Genomic DNA, 23,683 nt, shown 5'->3' on the forward strand with positions numbered 1-23,683 from the left:
ACCAATCAAATCGTAGGAAATGGTAGAGACAAAACTGTCTGTGAGACGGTGACAGTGGGTATGGTTCAGGCATTCAGTAAACCTTGAACAATTCACACAAAAAAGAAAAAAAACTCAAGTAGGTACAGTAATCAAATTAACTCACAGATAGATGAGGTACTTGTGAGAGGAAATATTTATAATAGAATATCGGAGGTGGCTATATGTATTGAGGATGTGTTACATGACATTGATCAAATATCAAACATACGCTGCAAATATTGAAACTAACGATAATAATGATAACAACGACAGTTTGTAAAGATGAAACAATTTTTACTCACTTTGGAGGCTGGTTGGCCGCATCTTGATATGGTTGGCCGCATCTTGATATGCTTTAATATGACAGCGTGATGCTGCTAGTGAGTTTCACAGGCGCTTACCAGTACTTGGCTGTGTAGACGCGCGATGCAGTTCCAGTCGAGGCCCACAAATTGACCCTTGCTCACCATAGAGTCTCCAGTAGCTCAGTGGTTAGAGCATCCGACTAGATAACGGAGGGTCGTGGGTTCAAGGCTCATCTAGGGCTCGGATTTTTTTTTATTACACTAAAAATTGTTTCATCTTTACATGCTCACTTTGGAGGTTGGTTGGCCGCATCTTGATATGCTTTAATGTGACAGCGTGATGCTGTTAGTGAGTTTCACAGGGGCTTACCAATACTTGGCTTTGTAGCCGCGCCATGCGTTTCCAGTCGAGGCCCACAAATTGACCCTTGCACACCATAGAGTCTCCAGTAGCTCAGTGATTAGAGCATCTGACTAGATGACGGAGGGTCGTGGGTTCAAGTCCCATCTACTTGGTTAATTTTTTTTTTTTTTATCAAGAACGCAACCATCTTCTTATTATTAAATATTATTTTCATTAGAATGCCAAAACATTTCTTTTAAAAACTCTTGGTACATATTTGTGGAGAGTGGAGACGAATGGGAAGAAAACAGAGACTTCTGTCGGAACAGAGGAGGAGACTTGGTTTCGATTGAAACTGAAGAAGAGTGGGATTTTATTAATGACGAGATTCAAAACCGCAACACTACCCACAAAAATCATGAGTGGCACATTGGTTTAATAAAAGAGGATGGAAATTGGACCTGGGTGAGTGGAAGACCGTTGACTATGTGCAAATGGAATAGTGGGGAGCCAAATGGTGACGGAAATGTGGGTCAAATGTACAAACAGCTTTATGGTAAACAGGGCCTTTTTAATGATCTCTCTCGCGATTCAAGAAACGCTTTTATTTGTGAGATTCCCAAAGGTAAGACAAAGTTGTTATATCTGAGTTAGAATGTGCACTATGATTTTTTCAATTTAACGAACCATATTTTCTTGTATGGCCCACTACATTTAAGTTCGTAACTTACTTGAATTGAAAATCGTTACATATTATCGTTAACGGAAATTATCCTAACTGGTGAAATTATGAAGCTTCCGGATCAAGTATACACACACGGCAACGTATAATCATGACCACGCTGGCGTAAAGGACGTGTACGTTTGCTCGGAAGGAGATCCGCCAAACAATGCGCGTTTACATGTGTGACTTTCTCCCACAATTGTTTATCCCTGGTTTAAATTACATTGTTCATGGATATGCGATCCTTGGTGTAACCATATTTCCATGCTCGCTTACAGAATTTATCAATCTTAGAGAGGTATTTACAACCATAAGCACATGCCTATATCTCAATTGCGTAGGTAAATACAAACATAATCAAGCTACGAAATAAGATCGTAAGTTCTTCTAAAGCGTACCCATAGTACTTAGATGAAAAGTTACTCCCAATAATTTAAATTCATTCTTTCTTTCAATCATAGGTACAGTTCCCGGAGGGGTTTTGTGGGTCTTTCCTCTCATTACTAACTCCCATGTTTTGGTCAAATTTAGCTTCATACGATTTATACTTGACCAAAGCTTAATGTTTTTAATATCACTCAATGATGAGTCATCAGGCAAATTTGGCCCAATCGGAATGCTCAGGGTACAGGTTCCAGGTGTAAAATCCTCAACGTCAGTCCAAGTTCTTCACTATACTTCAGGGCCTCAGTAATGAGTGACTGATATCCCAACGCAGCAGCGTGCTCTTCAAACTCTCTTACCGTTTTCATACTAGGGTCGCTGTTTGAGTACAGTTTCATTACTGCCTTAATCTTCGTGATCTTGCATGTCTCTCTACGGACTGCAGGCCACGTCCACCTTTCTTCCTCGACACGTACAATAAGGCGGTCGATGACGCTGGGTGTTTTCCGTCATTTGTTACCATGATTTTCCGCGCTTCTCGATCAGTCCTCCTTAGTTCTGTCAGCGACCAGTGCTGCGTCCACATGGGGTACTTAAGGACCGCTAGTGCATACTGATGATTATTATTATTACTATTAGTATTATTATTATTATTATTATTATTATTATTACTGTTAATATTCTTATTATTATCATCATAAATACTGTAATTACTATCATTAGTATTCTTGGTGAAGAAGATAAGCGCTGATTTACTAGAGTGCATTATTACTCAATTATTGAAATTAAACCGCTGCTGTTTAGGGCAGATCATACTGTTTTCCTCTTTGAATTGCTTCGTTTATTCTCCTCATTTTTTATAGTTTTTGCACTTTTTCCAGTTACTGCAAAAGGTTCTTTGCAAGGCTACTGCCGAAACTACTCTGGAATACCTTGCATACTCGAATATAGCAACAAGAGTTGGGTGCAGAATTGCTACTTTACTGATTACACTTGCCAACTGATGTGTATCATAACGAGTTGTAAGGGTAAGCGAAATAGGATGTCTCCCGGGTTTTGCGAGGAAAAATGTAGTGAGACATACAACCCATTAGCAGATCGCTGTAATGAGGTCAAACGCAACCGAAGTAGCCTTTATCAGATATGCAACACGACAAAATGTAATATGACCAGCGAAAAACAGATATTTGTTACTAGACAAACCTGTTATTGCAGTAGTACTGACTGTGGACTTAAATGCAATGGAATAAACTGCACACAAAAATGCCAACAAAGAAAAACGGGTGAGTATCACAACCTATTCAATAATTGAGATAAATTTTACACATTAATCTAACTATTATTAGTATTATTTTTTAGCTGGTAGTATAACAGGAATTGTCAGCATAGCAATAATACGTATATGAGAACGATCCTTCGCAGTAAAGCACTATTTGAGCAATAGTGAAAATCAGACCTGAAAAAATTTTTAGGCCTGTACGGGATTCGATAATTTCAGGCCTATACGTCTCATAACCGCAGTTCACACATATGTTTCATATGTTTGTTGTTGTTTGATAGCAATAATAATTATCACTTAATTTTTTTAACTGGCTTCCAGTTTCCGAGCGAATTAAATTCAAAATAATCCTGCTCACCCAAAAAGCTCTTCACCAGCAGTCTCCTCTCTATATTCAAGACCTGATACGTCGTTATTCACCTTCAAGAATGCTCCGGTCATCTTCAACATTACACCTGTCCGCTCCTGTCAAATTTAATCTCAAGTCTTACGGCTATAGATCTTTTGTTTTTTCGGCTCCTGAACAGTGGAACAAACTACCTGATGACATTCGTTCTTGTAACAGTTTAAATCTCTCTAAACGTAAACTTAAGACTTCTCTTTTTAAAGATTATTTTTATATGTATGAATTCTCTTCTTAGCGCCTAGATCTTAGACACCCGTTTTTTTGTGAATCGAATATTTAAATCTCTGTTAACGTAAACTTAAAACTTACTTTTAAAAATTAATTCAATATGTATATTTCTGTTTTGTAAAGCGCTTAGATTAGGTCTGGATAAGAGTTAAATAAGTAGTTCTATTATTATTATCATAGGTCTGTTAAACGCTTGTGAGGTGAGGTTTAGGCTCCTTTCCGATGGCAAAGGTTGCGCTAGGTAAAGCAAGCCAGTAAATAGGAATTCCGCAGGGGCGCTATTCTAGATCTCCAGCAATTAGTGAAGTGGTTCCTCAAAAAAAATGGCAGACTGTCCTATTTCAATCTTTTACCTTTGTGTCAGATACTCACAGTTTGGAAAACGTGCATAATTGTTATATTCTGGCCTATTTCAGTGTGTATTATACTAAGTTAATGATGTCTAATCTGACGACGAGTTTTCACGGACTCAATCAGGCAAGCGACCAGTTCACTTGCCCTCCAACTCCAATTTTATGGATATGTTAAACAGTCATGTCAGAAATGACATAAAAAAAGAACAGACAGTATCAAGCTACATTGAGTAAATATGAAATGCATAAATAATGATATTGATATAAAGGTATGAGTAAAATTTGTATTCGTGCAATCTTAAGTGATGCTGTAATATATGTGCTCATATGTTTATTTGCTCTGTTATATCTGTTATTTTTTAGTCTATTTTTGTTTTTCTTTTTTTTCTTTTACTCGCTTGTAGCTGTTTTACTTTTTATTATGTTTCTTGTTTCTTTCGTTTTTCATCTAGTTGTTTTGTTGCTAACCTCTTTCGTTCTTTTTTTTTTCATGTGTTCCTTATTAATCAAAATCAGTGGCTTCGTCGTCAACTTCGTCATCGCTATCGTTGCCACCAACATCATCATCGTTGCCGTCAACATCATTAGTGTTGCCGCCGTCGCTAAAACTTCAGAAACTGGTTTGTACCCTATAATTGCCATTGTATAGCTCATTATCAGGTCCATAATCATAGCTTTTATTTCCTTTATCTTAGGCAAATGAAACCCTTATCAAACTAAACAGGATAGATATCAGCAATAGCAGCTCTTTGCAGGTATTTCATTTCAGTCATGACTTTATATTAGCACACAAGAAACACCGTACATATACAGAGCATATAATAACGTTGTTGCATGATGCAGCAGAAAAAATCATCAACCGAATCTTTTTATAGAGGAATCTTAGCCTTGTTTATGTCAACGTTGTAAGGACATTGAAAAATGCTAAATTGATAACACAGTATGATTATAATAGTAGGAAAAGAATAGTAATGATAATAATAATAACGATAATAATAATGATAATAAAAGTAATGGTAATTATTATCATCATCATCGTTATTAGGATGCAATAAGTAAATAGTTGATTATCAGTGAGAAAATTTTCGACCGAAAACCAGTTGGACTACTTTCTAATTTTATTTTGTTTTTCATATTTTTTGTTTTAATTTCTTTGTTCATCTATTTTTTCTTCTTTTTTAATGCTCCTACCTGGAACTGAAAGTGCTTTTGGGATATATCAAACCTTCGGCAATAATATTTGCCGTTCCAATGAATAGTCCCGAATGCCTCAGCTGCAGTCAGAAAATTTTTATTTCAGCCATAATTCGTACCACGTTTGGAAATAAAGTATCGTCAACTTCAAAACTAATTTCGCTGCTCTGATCTAAAAAGCTACCCGCTCATTGTTTTTCAAAACGTTTATTATTCAGAAAATTTTCTTTTCATTTTGAGCTCCAAAACGTCTTTCTCAATCGGGATAAAACGGAAAAAACAATCTTGATAGTTTTGAAACCAACAGTGACCGTCAATGGCAGCCTGAACCATCTCATTGGACTATCTAATTATTTTTCATAAGAGCCCGCGTTAAAATGTAGCCACATTATATACACACTGCGATTTGAATACTCATGAGAGATTCGGGGTTTTCTTTTTCATCACACTAAGGAAAAGTTGTCAGCATCTTACCTCAATAGAAATGTGTTATATCATTACAGGAAGCTATATGGGTTTTTGAACACTTCATCACTGGTATCGAAAATATTACCAAATCTGTTGAGAGCCTTTCTGGTACAGAAGAGACTAAGACACTCAGAAGATCCATTTTTAGGGTGGCAGTCGCGTTTGAGGAATTTTCCCTAAATTATAGCAGGCTCCACGCGATTAGAAGAAAGTCCGTGATGGTTATCGACGGCCATAGGATGAGTGAGTCTGAATACTGTAAAAACTAATCATGTCTTTAATCATCTTTTACTTGTTTATCTACCGACTGGGTGACTTACTGATCTACCTGCCTTGATGCTGTAATGAACTATTCTACTGGCTCGTGATTATAGTCAGATCAAACAGATCAGTCTGTTTCTTCCTTTAACTTTCTTCGTTAACTGCTAATGAAGGAAGAGGATGATTATTTCCATCAACTGGAAACCTCAACAATAGTTAAACCACTTGTTGTGGAGGTCATTATTATATCATGTCATGTCATTATATGATCATCGGTCAGCGAATTGTACTTGTAAGGAGATGTAGCAAAGAAAAGCCTTGTCATCATTATAATACAGTAAAGGTATAACATGTTTTCAATCCAACGCGAATTACATTTCCTAAAAACGTGTTGTTGTTACGTGTTTTCTCCGTCAGGACTGCGTATTCAAAAAGTCTATCGTCAAAATGCAAGTGACTTCTGCTTTGGAGAACAAAAATGGAAAGCAAGCATGAAGGTCTCTTCTGCTAATTTTGTGAACAATGGTTTGTATCCGCAACAGTGGCAAATTTAATGTGTAAATGCAATACTTTTTTTCGTTCCAAATTCTATTTCCAATTGAAATACATCTTCTATACATTGTAGTCCAGATGTTTGTTTACACAATCTATTTGACTCGGTTATCCGCAATATTTGTAATTCAAATAATCCTTTTTTGCAGGTTATTTAACTTTTTCCCCCTTTTTTCCCTTTTAGTGTCGCTGGTTGTTGGGATTGTGTACAAGGATCTCCATGAATTACTAGCTATAGATCAACCCATCGGGATGAAAACAAGCAGTAGAAGGTGAATTTACCTCCCAAAGTTTTATGAAACCTATGGTACCTCTCATCTAACACAAATAGCAACGAAAGAAAGAGAAAAAAAAAGTGAAATATTTTTTTTAAAACCCTATTTTGGTATTCCCTTATGAATCGATTACAGCTTTCGCGCCTAAAATATTAATGTGAAAGTTTATAAAGGCAACTAGTTTGCCATACCCATTACAATTTTCGTGCTCAAATTTTTTAATCTGTATCAAGTTCAAATTCTATTTTCCTCCTAGCCACTTTGGCTCCAGGATAATGGTCGTGACTATGGATCCGAAACCAAACAAACTGCAAGAGAATGTCATCTTAAAGTTCGGAAACCTGAAGGTAAGATCAACATCGTAATCATATCACGTTTTTTTACATTGTGTTTAAATATTTTAAAGAGATTATATCCATTTTTAGGTCGATGGAGAAAAGAAATGCATGTTTTGGAGTGGCTTCGGTGAAAGGTAAAAAGCGGAAATACAGATCATTTATCTTGCTCAAGAGGCAGTCGCTTCTGTGAAATCTCAAATTGATTCACAAGTTGAATGAATATCATGCTTCAAAGGCTTTTACCGGACTTAGGTAACTTCTGCCAACCATTATACCTTTGTTGAAATAAGATGTTATTCAGTTAGTTACAAAGGCATAAGAGACTCGTGGCAGGCCAAGCCGTTTAACTTTGTCCTTACTGACAAACTTCCTGTATTGCGCGTGGATAAGAATGTCGATATGTGATGCCTTTGTGCGATGATGATGTAAATGGAGATAGTGAATTGTGAACATCACAAATTCACCATCTTTATCAACATCATCACAAAATTGTTGTCGGTGAGGGAAATTCCAGTCTGATCAGTCATCTCTCGGAGTAATATTCAATACTGGAAAAATAGTATCATTGTTATTGTAAAGTCTGTTCTTCGTGTTATTGTGAGTCTGGTGTCCCCACTCATCTCACCAATTCTTTTTGTAGCTGATAGAGTCCTTTTGTTTACCGTTATTACAGGTTAACTTTTTTAGTTGTATTTCTTGTTCTGTTTTGTGTCGACTTGTTTGAATTATTTTCTGTTTCTCCTCTTTTTTTTTGCATAACATTGTGTGTCAACAATTTGTATTCTTTTTTTAGCTCAGACGGATTTTCAGAGAGAGGATGCCAAGTGGTTGCATCGAAAAGCAACTCAGAACAAACGGTTTGCAGCTGCAATCATTTCACTCATTTCGCTTTACTAGTTGACTACAACCGTATCCCAAGGGTAATTAAATAATTTGTACCTTACCATGAGTATTACTTATCAATTCCGTTTAGTTCATTAATATGTTTTTAATATCTCGTGGTGTCATTTGTGACACAGCTCAACAAAGAGGACGAAACTAATTTGGAGATTATCACCTACGCAGGATTAAGCCTTTCCATCATTGGAGCACTTTTAACAATTATACTACATTCCTTACTAATGTAAGTACTCCAGAAAAAAGGTAAAATACATTATTAAAAACTGGATCATTGGATGATGCGATTAAAGACTTTTCATTGGCCTAGCCATTATGGTATATGAGCCAATATACCATAATCTCATACCTGTACATGGAAACATTCAGCTTCTTCTTACAAAATAAAGTCAAGAAGATTTGTCTAATATCTTGGGAGCGTTTTTTTATTAAAACAATTATTCCACTCGCGTTTGTTGGATATGAGATATGAGGCGTAGCGCCTCGTTGGCTATCTACCATCTCATATCGAACAAACGCGAGTGGAATAATTGCTAATTAGTCTTAACGAGATTTTGAAGACTGGAATTAAATCAGACCAGTTCGTTAAAAACTAATATCAAATAGAAATTTATTATGATAACAATAATAATAATACATATGATACACGATCCTCGCAGTAGATAGCGCTATTTAAGCAATAGCGAAAATCAGACCTGATTTTTTTTCAGGTCTGATTTTCGCTATTGCTTAAATAGCGCTATCTACTGCGAGGATCGTGTATCATATGTATCTAATACCGCAGTTCAAAATATACGAACTTCATATATTTCATTGTATCGAATAATAATAATGATAATAATGAAATTAATAATAACAATAATAATAATATATAGATTTTGATTTCACTATAGTTAACAAGGCTACGTTAACTATAGTTAACGGGCTACGCTCATGCGCCCCGCCATACTGTTCTTACTGTATATAGTATACAAAATTTTTAAACCGCTGCATCATAATGATAATAATTATAATAATAATAATAATATTAACAAAATAATATTAACAAAATAATTATAGAACCTTCGATAAGTGATTATGATAAAATAGATTAGAAGTAAATGAAATATATCTGGGCGATAGCGATTAAAACACCTAAACCGGTACAACATGAAATGAGAAGGATACGCTGTTATTTATATTTTCTTTTTTTTCTATTTTTTTGTTTTCTTTGTTCATTTGTCTGTTTAACTATTTTACCAGGGATGTTCGTCAGCCTCTATCTCAAATACGATTGAGTCTTTCTGTGTCCCTTGTAGCTGGACAAGTGATCTTTCTCGCGGGTATGAACGCCATAGAAAATACGGTAAGTGATCTCTCCATTAATTCATGGTCTTTACGCATTCTAGAAGCGTAAGATAATTTTCAGAAAGGAGCATGAAAAGCACTCAAGAACTTTGCTTTCTCTCTCACAGGCTTCCTGTGTTACGGCTGCAGCTTTCATGCAATATTTCCTGATGGCCGCTTTCTGTTGGATGCTGGTCGAGGGGTTTTATCTTTACCTGTTGGTTGTGAAAGTTTATAACATCAGCGAAAAAATGCTCATGTATCACGTCATGTCATGGGGTATTTTCATTTTACTTGCTGTCATGAGGAATTTTCATCTTATGTGCTGTCAGTTATTGATACCTATTTTGAATCGCTTCTAGTCTGACTGAGCTTAACTCGGATTGCACTGACTCCCTCCTTCTAATGTTTAGGTTTGCCTCTCATAATGGTAGGAATTTCACTATGCATCGCCGCTGGAAAAGATGGCATAGAGAGCTATACCAGTGATAAATAGTAAGAGAAACACTTAGTGCTGGTATCTTCCCCTTCTTTATCTTTTCTCTTTCTTTTTCTCTTTCGTTGTTATTTATTTTTGTCTTGCTGTGAGAGGTTTGGGGGTTATTTTCTACAAATACATGTTTTTTTTTTTTGCTTCGTCTTCTCTTCCAAGCTGCTGGCTCTCCTCAACTAACGACCTGATCTGGATATTCGTTGCATTTGTGGCATTTATGGAAATTGTAAGTCGATGATCAATCGATGCATCATAGCTATTTTTAAAACCAGGATTGACTACATCTGGAGTTTTTTTTTTTCTTTTTTTCATGCTCCGAACAAAAACAAAGAACACCTTTGTGTTTTCGACTACCAGTCTCCAAGCGCGCAATGTATGCTGTAGCACTTGTCTTTTACTGAAGAACTAGGGAATGGTCTAACAGACCTTTTGGTTTTCTTTACCTCAACAGAAGAGCATCAAAGCACGTAACCCGAAGAACTAGGCTTTAGGTCTCGTGCAAGATTTAGACTTTTGATTTTTCCATCGCTCTTAAAAAGATGGATACAATTTTTCTTCAATCACAACCCATTTAACACTACTTGTTTGTTTCAGCTCAACATTTTTATACTCGTCCGAGTCATAAAGGAGGTGAACAAACTAATGCAACCTACTGGAGAAGACAACCGTGCTCAGCAAATACAGTAAGATTTAAAATCAGAAGTTGAAATATTATTTCAATTAATGAGGGGAAGCCGAATGAGAAAAGTCTATAAGAACAAATTGCTTTACAATCCTAAAAAGATAAGGTCTTGACTTGGTATTTAAAATTTTTCCACCAATTAGCAATCTTTCCTTTATTTCAAAATTGGTTCAAAGAGTGGCAGCCGATCAGATCCAATCCTACTTAAATGAACATGATCTTTTTCCCTCACTGCAATCAGCATATCGACAGCACCACAGTACAGAAACCGCCCTACTTAAAGTGAAGATTGACATTTTGATGAACATAGTGGAAGAACACAGTGCAAGAACACAGTGCGTCACATACAATGAATATATGAAGTTCATATATTTAGAACTGCGGTATTAGATACGTATGATGCACGCTCCTCGCAATAGAGAGCGCTATTTACGCAATAGCGAAAATTAGGTCAGTGGTTCGAATCCCGTACAGGCCTGATTTTTTTCAGGTCTGATTTTCGCTACTGCATAAATAGCGCTCTCTAGTGCGAGGATCGTGCATCATACGTACAGTGCGTCACCTTACTTGTGCGTCTTGACTTAAGCGCCGCGTTTGATACCGTTGACCATCGAATTCTCTTACATCGTCTATAAATCTAATTTTGAAAAATTAGGCTCTGCACTTAACTGGTTTGAATCATTCCTCTCTAAGAGAACCCAGCGTATCTCAATAGGCGAAGTTCTATCGAAAATCTTCAATCTTAAATTTGGAGTTCCACAAGGTAGCAAGCTTTTTAAGATCGTCGAATCACACCTTCCTAATTCCCATTGCTACGCAGATGACACACGACTGTACATTCTGACACGACTGGAGGAAATCGCTGCCTTAACTACCATGGAATCTTGCATCTGTCGCTGATATTAGTTATAGGATGCACACCGATAAGTTCAAACTGAATACGGATAAGAGAGAATGTCTTTTAATTGGAACACGACAACAACTTCAGAAAGTCAGTAACATTAGTATCTTATCGGCTGGCGAGTCCCAAATCGCTTCATCATATGAATTTCGAAACTTAGGAACCTGATTTGATTCGAAAATGAGTGTGCTAAGTGAACAGAACCTGCTCATCTGCATTCTATTATCTTTACAACATACACAGAATTAGTCGTCCGGTCACTGAATAATTAGTTCATGCATTCATAACCAGTAGACTAGATTATTGTAACAGTCTACTATACTGCCTCCCAAATTCACATATCGTGAATCTTCAACGGCTACAGATTCTTACCGCTCGGTTGATCACTGGATCACCAAGATACTGTCATGTTACGCCATTGCTTTTCCATCTTCATTGGCTCCCGATTAGTTACCGTATAAAGTTTAAGATTTTACTTTTGACATTTAAGTGTTTATATGGTCTGGCCCCTAACTATTTGATTTATTTAATTAGCATCAAAAAGCAATCCAGGTACTCTCTTAGGTCAAACTAGTCTTTATTAATCGAATTACCTAGCACCAAGACCCGTCCAACCCTTGGCGATTGTGCCTTCCAGTCAGCTGCTATCTCTGGAATGCATTACCTTCCACAACTCGCAACATAAAGACATTAGAGACTTTCAAGACTGCTGCCAAAACTAATTTTTTAAATTTAGCTTTAAAATATGTTTAACTATTTTTTACTAGGTAATAGTTCCCTTCGAGTCCATAGGTTCGTAAGTTTTATAGTTCTTACATTTTTAGTTACTTTTAACATCATTTTACCTTACGATACTGTGAAGCGCAACTAAATATATCCACATAGAGATCTGCGCTATATAAGTGTAAATTATTGTTATTATTATTGTTATCATTATTATTATCATTATTATAATCTAGTTCTGAGGCGTTTTCCTAAACTCTCCTCTAGATGATCTAAAACAATTTCCACCTAAAATTTAATTTAGAAGGAAACGAACGTGTTTTTAATCCACAAATTATATACCTTTATCTTTCTTCAGACTTTGCATTAAGACATGCGTGGTGATGATTCCACTGCTGGGTATCACGTGGGTATTTGGTTTTTTGTTACCATTGCACAAAGCTTTTGCCTACATTTTCACCATCTTCAACTCTACTCAGGTAAGCTTTAAAGAAAAACCTCGAATATTTAATAATCCATACGTACATTTCAGTAATAAAACTACTGCTACAGTCTCGCATTGGTCAGGCGACATTTCCGATCTGAAAAATAATTTATTCAAATTGAGAGAATTTCTTACTTCTTTCGTGAGATTTGGGACATGCCTTGAGTTTTTTTTTAAGATTTATTTACTGAATTAAACAGAATGAAATCTTGATGCAAAATCAGATCTTGATGCAATTTTCTGTCTTAGGGTTTCCTGATTTTCGTCTTTCACTGTGTGCGAGACAGCCGGGTAAGATGGAAATCAATCTAAAGATACACCTAAAGCAAATTTCGAAGTTTCTAGATATTAACAAAGATTTGAGTGCTTGGTGATTCATATTTCGTCGCGTGTTTATTTACAGATTAGAGAGCGGTTGAAAAGAAAGATGAACACAATTCTTCCATCTGCAGACAATGAACGCCCTGCAAAGAAAAGTTCGCAAGTTAATCCAAGAGATGTCGGCAGTGCTTGGGCAGTTGAATTGCAGTCGTTTTATGAATAGCAGTATAATATGCCCCTCTCCTCAGTTGCTTAGTTCAGCCATATAGTACCGTAATGTCAGTAAAATGTGGTCGTCCTGATTCGACCCGTTAGTCAGTATTATAATGTTATTGAACAAGTCATTAGAGTAGCGCTGGTGATTGTTGTTGACATAAGTTGATATTAAGGAGCGCGGTGAATAGTGCAAATTCTTTGTTGTCAACTACGCTGAGCCAAGTTTGTTCGACATGTTTTCTGATTGAACCGCTTAGTGGTACCTGAAACTGCCTCTTGAAAATGTTGCACGCAGAGTGGACGTCTGAAACAAAATTCTTCGTGGAGAAGCATAGGAGCAGAATGCGTGTAGTCATACTCATAGACAATTAAAACATAAGGATTTTTTTTCAAAGGGATTTATTAAATAACTATACTACATCGTAACACTAACGCAATATTATTTTGCAGTAAGTACATTTACAAGGTTCTAGTTCTTGTCTTTTTGGCTGCAAATTACTTTATGTGCACAGAGTTGAATAATTCCAATGTTTCACAAACTTTCGTAAAAGAAAAAATTATAAAAGTTACGTAAAACTTAAAGGGTATCTCAACTTTAGGTGGCTTTGGAAAGCAAGCTCGACACTTGTTCACCTCTTTCGATGTAGAATTTAACTTTTAAGTGAACTAAATTACTGGGGTAACCATTCATCATAGGGCCTTTGTCTTTTCTGTTAAACACATAGTCGGAATAAAATTTCTTATAATTAATGCAAGCTATTTCAATAATGGAATAAAAAGCAATCTAAGGAAGGTGAGGCAGTTGAACTAGAACACGACACTGAAATTTCGTAATCCTAAACGCCATGTTATACTGTACAAGCAAAATCGTGTCAAACGTGCGCTATTTACCTAGAAAACAGCTATTTTTGTTATCTCTATTTAGAGGTCTCGATTCAGAAGTTAAAAAGCAGAATGCGAAACGAAAAAAGTAAAATCTGACGCGTATCACCAACATTTGATGTGTATGAACATTTTTTGTCACAAGGCCCGTAGTTGAAGAATGCAATGATGCAATATCACATCAGGTTCTCTAGTTTCTCCGCATTCAGTCCATGAAAATCACGCTCCAAGTCGCCGCTCTCAATGACCAGCGGTTGCATGCATACCTAAGGATATGCGATCTAAGTCGGAAGTTAAAGACCGATGCCATTGTAGTTTGAGTTCAACAGCCATTTTTCTTTACTGTGGTTTCACAACTCACCGCCGGCTCTAGAGCCTGCTTAACGGTTTGAAGTCTTTTCTGGACTATTAGTTGGTGTAAAGTAATAAATATCCAATTGTGAATATTATAGACAGTTGGCTTGTAAACAGACTCAAAGGTCTGGTGACGGGTATAAGGTCGTTGTCATAGCTTGGAGTCTGCCTGCTTAGTATCTTGGCATTGGGGCTCTGTATCGTGTCTGTGTGGCTAACGAAAAAAAACACTCAGTAAGAAATAGGAAAAGAGAAGTTTGGTGAGCAGAAATCTTAAAATAAAATACGTTTAGTCAGGACTAGTGTAAATACCAGAGGTTACACTGCTTTTTCAGCGAGAAAACTTACGTTTTGGAAGCATTTCATCATCTTCGTCATCGTCCAGCATTCTTCTTTGTTTGCGAAGTTTTTGTTTGAAAAGGTAATCATGCAATCGTGTTTATTTATAAATATTATAAATTTATAAAGACACCAGAAATCAAGTCGATTTGTTGTTTACCACATTATCGACGTTGTCCGTATTCTCATCGACAACGGCTAAGTGGCCAATCAGATTGCGAAATTACTGCCAATTGAGGTGAAAAATCTTATTGAAAATGGTTTTGGAGCAATGCAGCTAGAATTTCTGCAGTTGTTGTAAAAATCTTACTACAGTTGTTTTGATCAGTCCCATCCAGCCAAAGCATACTCTATTATCTCACCTTTTTGTGCACATACACACAGCCCATATTACTCCACCGATTCCGGCCTCAAAAGCTAAGGAAGCGGCTATAATGTACACTATCATCCAATCTGAGGACCAAAACATAATCAATTATCCAAGTGAGTGCTTATTATCACTAGCTGTAAAAGGTTAGGAATTGACTTGTACGATATGGAGCTAAATGATGGTGCAAAATGGGCCTGGAGAGTCCTTTATCGAGAAGTAGATGATTGTCAAAGGAGTTTCTGTTGTGTGTGAAACAAACGATCTGAGGTATCGGGAAGCTTTAAAGAATAAATGGCAAGAAGCATCTAGTTTAATTACGAATCGCAAGTCTCTTACAACGGAAAATCTGCAAAAGTTGTTATTTGCTCGGTTTAAAGCTTCATCTTTTATCATAAGGCTTTATAAAAAGCATGAAGCGGACCAGAGGAGCTAACCTTTTTCTTTTTGACCGGACGATCCTATATTCATATATGCCAACTTGACATTTGCCCCTTCTGAAACGGGCTCAGCACTTGTCTGGCATAAGACACTGTCAAGACATTACACAGCGAAACACTTTCCACTCAGTAAATAAGCGATATCACACGAGGGACGAGCACAGCATCGACCCATACACTGGTGGATATCATCCACGTCACTCAGGGCTGTAAAGTTACTGGCCTTGGTTCCCGATCTAAGTTTGATATCATTGGATATTCTGCTGTCCAACATGCACGTGGCAGATGAAGAGGCCAGCTCTGTAGTTGTAGAATCTTCTGGTGAAGAAGCAACTTCTGATAAATCTTGGGAAGTAATTGAATCAGTTGTTAATGGTCTTTCCTCATTTCGTTCAATATAACGGCATAAACAAAAGTAACAACAACAACACTAAAAACATAAGACAGAAGCTGTTCGCAATCAGCCGGCTTGACCAAAGAAGCTTTTTTTTTACCTATAATTGTTCCTACACGGGAACAAAACATCTTACCCGCCCGCTAAGCCAGGGTTTTGAACTTTCTCATTCAAATATTGTTTTTTGCTAAGCTCTATTAAAGAAGGTTCTAAGTAGGTGTAATTACACATTTAATGATTACATCCCGAGGACAATCACAGAGAAGCCAAAAAAAAAAAATTCCCTGGGTAGTTAATAAATCTGTAATATATTTTCTTACCTATTGTCGGCAGATAAATCTGAAATTCACGTTTTCACTTTCATTCAATTAATTATCATTAATTATTACCTGTTTCCTCTTTAGGCTCCGCTTTCATTACCATCGTGGGGATCAAAGGGGAGTTCTTAGAGGCCTTTACCGAGACTGGAATACAGAAATCCTTCCTGGAACATGACACAGAATAGCATTTCTTCTCCTCCATATAAGCTATGTCGCACTTCTTACTGTCGCAACATTTTCCATGCATTTAGCCATAGTGTCCACGTCTTTGACAACGGTGAAGTTGTTTTTGTGAATTCCACCCGGAAGATCTTTGTCATTTGTAATGTTGCTGTGTTTGCATTTGAGGTATTTGGGCTCTGGCGGGATAGCTGGTGTTTTACTTGATTCTAGTGGAGAAAAATTCAATTAAACACGTTATCAATCACAAAATTAAACAACTAGCAGCAGAATTCCGAACCACGACAGACATCCAGGGATCATAAAAACCGAGAACGCCGATATGAAGGGAAATGCCCCGACGAAGAGACTAGCACCTTTGCTACCGATGAACTATCAGTAGCACATTCGATTTTTTTTTTAACAATCTCTGCGTCAGGTCGAAAATTGAACAAATTAACCTACCTTTTGTTATCCGAAGTTTTCATTGGTCTCACATAAGAAAGCTGAGGATTGTAATCTGTTGGGGGAGCTTTTGAATGTTGACAGAGTTCTTTACTTTTACGAGCTACAGAGTAGCAGGTCTCACCGAGCATAAATGCCACATGACACTTTTCATCCTTGCAGCATATATCTTGACATTCAGTGAGGTAACGGGTTTCGTCGCTTATTGTTAGTTATGCAAGGAGATCATTGATACAGCCAGTATTTCGTCTCCATTTTCGACGTTATCACTATTACCATCGTCCATATGATCAACACATCTGCATTTTTTTTCTTTTATTCATTTATATATTTATGTTTCTTATAGAAAGTCTATTTGTCCGTTTCAAAAATTCTTCGTACATAATTACAAAATGGGGAAGAAGTTATACGGATAATTATATCGTCTGCCGCAATCTTGAAGGATACCCTCTTTCCATCGAAACCGATGAAGAATGGAAGTTTATCAATCGTGAGATTCAAAAGCGTAATAATTGGAATACTTGTGCGTGGCACTCGAATGGGAATTTGAATTGGGAATGGTTTAGTGGAGCACCACTGAATATTTCAAAATGACGAGACTCTGAGCCAAATGGTAACGACTTCTTATATTTAGCGGAAATATCCAAGAATGAAGGCCACTTTAACGGTGTCTCTAGATATAATGAAAATGCCTTCATCTGTGAATTTCCTGAGGGTAAGGAAACATTCCACCTATAAAGTACATTAAGTACTAAACCATTTCCACTTTGCCCTGGTCCCGTTGAAAGCCTTTAAGCATGCTTGTATTACGTAAGCTTTACGTGAGTTTCAGACCAATTCCTGACGAACCCCTAAGGTGGCCGCTTAATAGGGGTTGGACTGTAGTTTTAGTGCATCCGAGATAGTGAAGAAATATGTGTCAAGTGCCACTCCTACTAAGAGCTGTTTTCCGACCGAAAAATAGCTGCCCGTTATTTTTGCCATTTTTTATAAAAAAAAAAAATCAGTTTCAGGCGTTCTAGAATCATCCTTTATTTTCTGCGCCGCAAGCTACAGCAAATTTTCGGCGGGCAAAGTGCCTAAAAGAAGAAAAAAAGCCAGTTTGAGTGGACATTGAAGCTTAGTACAGGGTGTCCCTTGCATTACGTCAGACAGCAAATTGCTATAAGTCGCTCTGCCTTAAAAATACCAAGAGATCAGTTCAAAGTTGTTTTCCTTTTGCTTTTTTATCCATAAAGAGGGTCCACAGAGCTTAAATCGTTCAATAGTTTATATGGAATTTGTCTTGACCGCCATCTTTGTTTTCATCCGACTGCAATCCACTGACCAATGAATGCAGGAGCAAAATGTCCTCGATTTCTGGCGATGTTAGCCCCAACACGAAGAAAATGCTCGATCACTCCGCCAATCGGTATCTCACTGGAGACTTATTTGAATTTGAGCTGTAGCAATTGGGAAAGTGACAGCACCCCTCTGTCCTACGAGTTTCAGTACAGGCTACAGAACGGTCTGTACAGCGTTTTTTATCGTGGTGCTAACAACACCATAAGTGGCTTTCGGATACCCCCTGGGAATAAGGCAGATAACTTTACTGTGAAGTTCAACGTTACAGTGACTGACAGTTTTGGAATTTCTGCTTCCTCATTCCCTTTGACAGTCCAGGTAGGTCGATAACTGTTGATTTAATTTCTAGCATGAGATGAAGTGGTAGCACCTTAATTCCTTTTGGTCTCTATTAGTTTAGATTAAGAAGCTCTTTTTAAAGGGAGTGAGGATTTAAAGAAACTGTAGTGGTACGTTGGTTGGGGTGTCAAAGAAAAGCTTTTCCGAAAACGTTTTACGGTGGTCAAGTTACATTCTCAACTTAGTTTATAAAACAAAATATGTTGTCAAATTTTCTTTAAGCATGTAACCAAGTCGATACCTGCTTTTGAATCTTTTTCAGATTAAGCCATTTCTTAATATCTCAAACCTTCTCATGGCAAATGACAGTTCATTCAATGAATTCATGACTAGCGGCGCTACTTGCGGACTCTGTCTTACAATCAGTTTTACAAGAAACCTCAATGGATTTGCAGAAGAGATGCACGGTACTTTTGAACGCCTAATGCATACTTAAATAATGAAACAAATGGAATTAATCGTGATGTTAAAACCCAAGAAACAAAGAGTTTCCGTGGAGAAAAACAAAACAAAATTCTATTGGAAATCAAAAATCAAAACATCAACACTCCAATAACAAACAAGTGTATTACATTAAGTGTATTAGCATTTTTGTTTTTGAGCAAATCAAAGGCTTACATGTTCAATATCTGAGATCTTTAATGCTCAAGAATCAGGACTTACATGTTTTATTTCTTCTTCCTATTGTTTTTGCGTCAAAAAGTTCCAATTGGGCTTATTATGAATAGAATGGAGAACGCTCTACAGCCTTAAACTCAATTTGAAACGAGTATTTTCAACGTCTTAAAAATGACTTTGAAAAATGTTCCATTAGCGTAAATCGCCCACACACACCCCTTAGTCTCAGCTTGGACCTGTATTTGAACTTCCGATGTGTTAGGACCAATCAGGTGCGTGCGAATGTATCTTTTTGATGGTTGTTAGTGGCAATATCATCCGGAGACCTGAGTCTAAATATACCTTTAGAAAGATTTCCTTTCGAATGAGCCTCGTGTGTGAGATATAGTCTATTTGCTTAATTCTTTCCAGCTTAAAATAGACCTTTTAGTTTTTCATGTTTATCACTTTCAAGGTGATGCACAACATCCTTGTAAAAATTTTTCCTTTCGAACGATAAAGTGTTGCGGACCTACTTTAAAGCTCATCAGTTATCGGTTCTGCTCTTCAGGTTTTGGATAAAGTGCCCCACGATTCACTGGTAAGTTACATTGTATTTCTTTGAATGCGACACAAATGAGAAAATGACATATACAATATACTAATGTTTGAATAACTTTGGTCGTTATGTCGACTTATCATGCTATGACATTTTATAGGCCAGACGGACTCAAAACCCAGAAGCAACAACAACAACAACGATTAAACAAAATGAAAACAAAAACACGAAAAAGGCAACACATGCTTAGTGGTTTATGGTTTTGAACTTACATTAATTAGTTCCTCGCAGAATATCTCTTAAAAGGTCAATGAAAACAAAACTGAATAACCAACTTCAGCTGCTCAAATTAATTTGCATTCCACACAATATCTCTTTAACTGCAATCCGTTCAATGACGTCCCTTCTATGGTCTCTTGCCCAGAAAAGAGACATAGCAGACACACAGCTGACAACTCAGTCACCAGAAAACTTGGCTTCATGTTTAAATAGCATGCTGAAGGCAGCAGCAGTGATTGCTTCAGATGATTCAGAATCAAGTTTTTAAGAACAGGTATTGTAATGTACATTTAGGTGGTGTCGAGAGGTCTACCAAAAAACACTTTTTTAACGTATCCTTGTATGCGAGCAAATCCCTCTTTTCTTTCTTTCCACCTTGCGGTCATTACTTTTAAAATCATTGGTGAGTGGCCTACCGCAGATTACTGTTAACTTCACCGTCACTTTCTTCTTCATTCATATTTCGGACCCTTTTGTTTCAAACCTTTCACGACTCATAATTTGCCTATATTCTATGTTTATTTATGTCATTTCTACAGGGTAAGATGTTGGTAAAGATTTCCATGAAGGTCCTCGAAAACGTTTCAGACTCAGTGTTGGCCTTAATTGCCCCTGATGAAAAAGCAATATCGATCACAGCAAGGCAATTTTCCATGACACTTGGAAGATATAGCCCCCAGAGACTTTCAGGACTGGAAATAAAAGCAGGAAATGGACGGTTTTTGTTACCATCTGAAAGCCAACTGATAGTCTCCAGAGTGAATAAAACAAGTTTTGTAGACGCTTAGGTAGGTATTCATGTACTAAAGGAAAATGCAATGTATTTGTGGCAAAATCAGGAAAGTATTTGTCAGCAGATACCGACACCAGACAAGTTAAAGTAGTGAAGTAGTACACCAGGTACCTTGAAGACTGCTGACAACCAGAAGCAATTCTAGTACTTATTTTGCTTTTGACTTGTTCAACTCTAATACTTAGTACAACAAAAAGATTTTCCTAATATCGCCTTAAATATATTTTAAAACTGAGTTGAAAACAGCATCAAGTCTCTCAAACAGACAAACAATCAAAGCTAAAATATTATTCTTGTAGATGCTTTCATTCTCTTTCAACCCTTACACTTGGGACGGCAAAAAGGAGCGAGTTGGATCTGATGTTGTAACCCTGAAGTTGAAAAACAACTACAGTGAGCCTATTAAAGTATCAAATCTCCCAGGGGACATTTTCATCGTTACGCCTTCGAAACTTCAAAAGAACTTTCTAGGGAAATCATGGTATTTCACGAAAAATGTTGATGTAACTTTCCACGAGATAAACATCAAATATGAAAACACCTTGTTGATTCCCAACATGAAACCTGAAGACCCAACCGTACATCTGTTAATTTCTTTGCCCACAAAATCATTTGAACTTTTCTGAATTGCTCGTTAGGAAACATTAATGAAGCTCTAAGAATTCCCGATGGCAACTTTTATTCAGTGAAGATGTGCTTACTGGACTGTCATCATTCAAAGATCATCGATCTTTCTTTCTTTTTTTCAGAATATTGACTTGAAAATTTCAGAAACCCTTAGAGTCTGAAACATGTTTTTTTAATGCGAAGACATTTTCCATCTGATATTAGTTAATAACCCATAATTTTGAAGGGAATAGCCAATCAGAAAACTATTTTGAACTACCAGACGTGTATTTTCGAAACAAAAATTACCACTGTCACCAGAATATGCACGATTCGTATCCACAAAGTATGGAAATGGTACTTCGTCGCTGTGAATGTAGGAATAAAATATTGTTATGAAAATAACAAATGAAAGACGCCAAAATTTCGGGTAGCTTTTATATATATATAAAAAAAAAAAAAGAAAAACGGCTAATCAAACAACATTTCTTAAATTCTTATCCCCGCTATTCACGAAAACGAAATAAAGCTATGTGTATCATCGAAAACACTTGTGCAGGGAACAATCAGGGGCGCTATGTTTCTCTACACACTTAACGGGTATCATTGAATTCACAAAAGGGAAAAAATAATCTCAGATAGATCTCTTACAAGCATTTTAGTCTAATGGCGTAATGATCTCGAGCCAAAACATTTGGTCCCTAAAAAATAAATTCACCGTTAACTTGCTAAATAAACATAAAATACTAGTCAGTAATTAATACTTAGATCAGCGTGAATACTCAGTTTCTGTGTTCCGCAGTTGATACCTCTGACCTAATATGGGAAACTTCGCCTTAGTTGCGAGCTAAATTGTTCGTGAGTAACTGGTTTAGAGGCTGGCTGTTCATCAAGGTTAGAATTCTTCACAGTCTGTCCTTCACATATTAGTGTATCTGTTCCTCTTATGATTACCCCAAACTTTTCAGTTGGAATGTGGCAGAAATTCACACGACGTATCATGGCGAGGCTGATTACGTCTTCAAACAGTGCTCTGTTTAACTTTGATTATGATACGTATTTTATTGTCTCGTCTTTGAATTCTATTATGCAATTTTTTTTACTAATTTTGCATGATGGTGTCACCTTTTGTTAATTTTTGAGGAGTTAAACTCCCTGTAAAATACCAAAAACTATTTGCTTTTGTAACAATAGTAGTTACAGCTGACTAGTAAATTTATTCACGAATAAATGAATGAATAAATAAACGAATGAAGTAGTTGCAAAAAAAAAGAAAAAACACAAAAAAGGGACAGTTCTCTGAAGGATCAGTTCCATCGCTCAAACGTAGTACTGTTGCCCGTCACACGTCACGCATGTTACCCGTCAGTCTTGGCAGGCTTGTTTTGATCTTCTGTTTTCAGTTCGCCATTAAACTACACGTGCTTTTATTCTCGTTGTCTGCTGTCTCTGTTCACGGCTTATTACATGGTGTTAGGAAAGGCGTAACTCTCGCCTTCGTTCGATTATCTCAACCTCACTTGTTTTACGTGTTTTTTTCTTCGCATTGGTGTCCAATTCGTTCACCTCTCATCATCATCGGAAAGGATAGACCGGTCTTTGATGCGACGTCTGACGATCGTCGATGTGCGTTCAAGTTTTTTATAGCGAGCTTTCGCGACTTTTGTATTATGGAAGACTACGTGGATCCTACTAAACTTGTTGACAGCAATGAGTATTGGATTGCTGCGAGGCGGCCAAAAGTTATGGCTGCTCTTAGACGAGCGTTTCCCCCAGCAGAATGAGACGTCCTGACCGTTACCATCGATGCTCAAATTGCAGATGGGGACAAAGGGCATCCTGCGAGATGGTTGACCCAGCTTTCAGAACACTACCTCGGCGAAGAACCTATTATTCAAAGTACTCATAACTTTCTTCGTTTACTCAAACAGGAACCAGGTATGAGCGTTCAAGCCTGGCACACGCTCGTTCACCTCGAGTATCAGAAATGCAATTTCTCACACAAGTGGATGATCGCCTTCAAAGAGATATTTTCATCATTGGTCTAAACGAAACTTTTATTAAAATTCGCAGTGATGTCATTTCTCGAGAAGACATGTCAACACTCACTTTCACTCAAGTAATCGCTAAGGCTCGTGATTTTGAGGCTGGACTCAACACGGAATCCGCTATCACCAAACACCAGCTGGAAGAAATGGTCCATAAAGTCGCCCCTGCTGGCAATAAGACACCACATCGCTTACCCCGACGTCAACCCCATGTTCAGCCTGGC

At 37.1% G+C, this 23,683-nt stretch overlaps 2 protein-coding genes and 1 long non-coding RNA gene across 3 annotated transcripts in view; 1 reads left to right on the forward strand and 2 right to left on the reverse strand.

Moving 5' to 3' along the window:
- LOC111328558 (adhesion G protein-coupled receptor L3) overlaps positions 1 to 13,929 on the forward strand; it is a 30,639-nt gene extending 16,710 nt beyond the window's left edge. The window contains exons 2-18 of the mRNA XM_088747701.1: positions 3,871 to 3,890; positions 4,739 to 4,798; positions 5,720 to 5,948; positions 6,384 to 6,491; positions 6,703 to 6,790; positions 7,050 to 7,140; positions 7,219 to 7,265; positions 7,925 to 8,051; positions 8,151 to 8,254; positions 9,271 to 9,373; positions 9,483 to 9,633; positions 9,768 to 9,849; positions 10,007 to 10,073; positions 10,442 to 10,530; positions 12,512 to 12,632; positions 12,887 to 12,928; positions 13,041 to 13,929. Coding sequence (XP_088603827.1) covers positions 3,871 to 3,890; positions 4,739 to 4,798; positions 5,720 to 5,948; positions 6,384 to 6,491; positions 6,703 to 6,790; positions 7,050 to 7,140; positions 7,219 to 7,265; positions 7,925 to 8,051; positions 8,151 to 8,254; positions 9,271 to 9,373; positions 9,483 to 9,633; positions 9,768 to 9,849; positions 10,007 to 10,073; positions 10,442 to 10,530; positions 12,512 to 12,632; positions 12,887 to 12,928; positions 13,041 to 13,181 — 1,670 coding nt within the window. The 3' untranslated portion in view covers positions 13,182 to 13,929. The remainder of the gene's footprint in view (positions 1 to 3,870; positions 3,891 to 4,738; positions 4,799 to 5,719; positions 5,949 to 6,383; positions 6,492 to 6,702; positions 6,791 to 7,049; positions 7,141 to 7,218; positions 7,266 to 7,924; positions 8,052 to 8,150; positions 8,255 to 9,270; positions 9,374 to 9,482; positions 9,634 to 9,767; positions 9,850 to 10,006; positions 10,074 to 10,441; positions 10,531 to 12,511; positions 12,633 to 12,886; positions 12,929 to 13,040) is intronic.
- Positions 1 to 23,683, reverse strand: part of LOC148736903 (uncharacterized) — a 334,451-nt gene that overhangs the window by 178,671 nt on the left and 132,097 nt on the right. The window lies entirely within an intron of this gene.
- LOC148736911 (uncharacterized) lies at positions 15,112 to 16,369 on the reverse strand. The gene is made up of 3 exons (XR_015997188.1): positions 16,340 to 16,369; positions 15,554 to 15,901; positions 15,112 to 15,202 (listed from the first exon to the last, which is right to left on the reverse strand). It is a non-coding gene; the product is annotated as an uncharacterized LOC148736911 (long non-coding RNA).

This window comes from Stylophora pistillata, chromosome 2 (genome assembly GCF_964205215.1).
Source record: "Stylophora pistillata chromosome 2, jaStyPist1.2, whole genome shotgun sequence".
In the NCBI taxonomy this organism is placed as follows: domain Eukaryota; kingdom Metazoa; phylum Cnidaria; class Anthozoa; order Scleractinia; family Pocilloporidae; genus Stylophora; species Stylophora pistillata.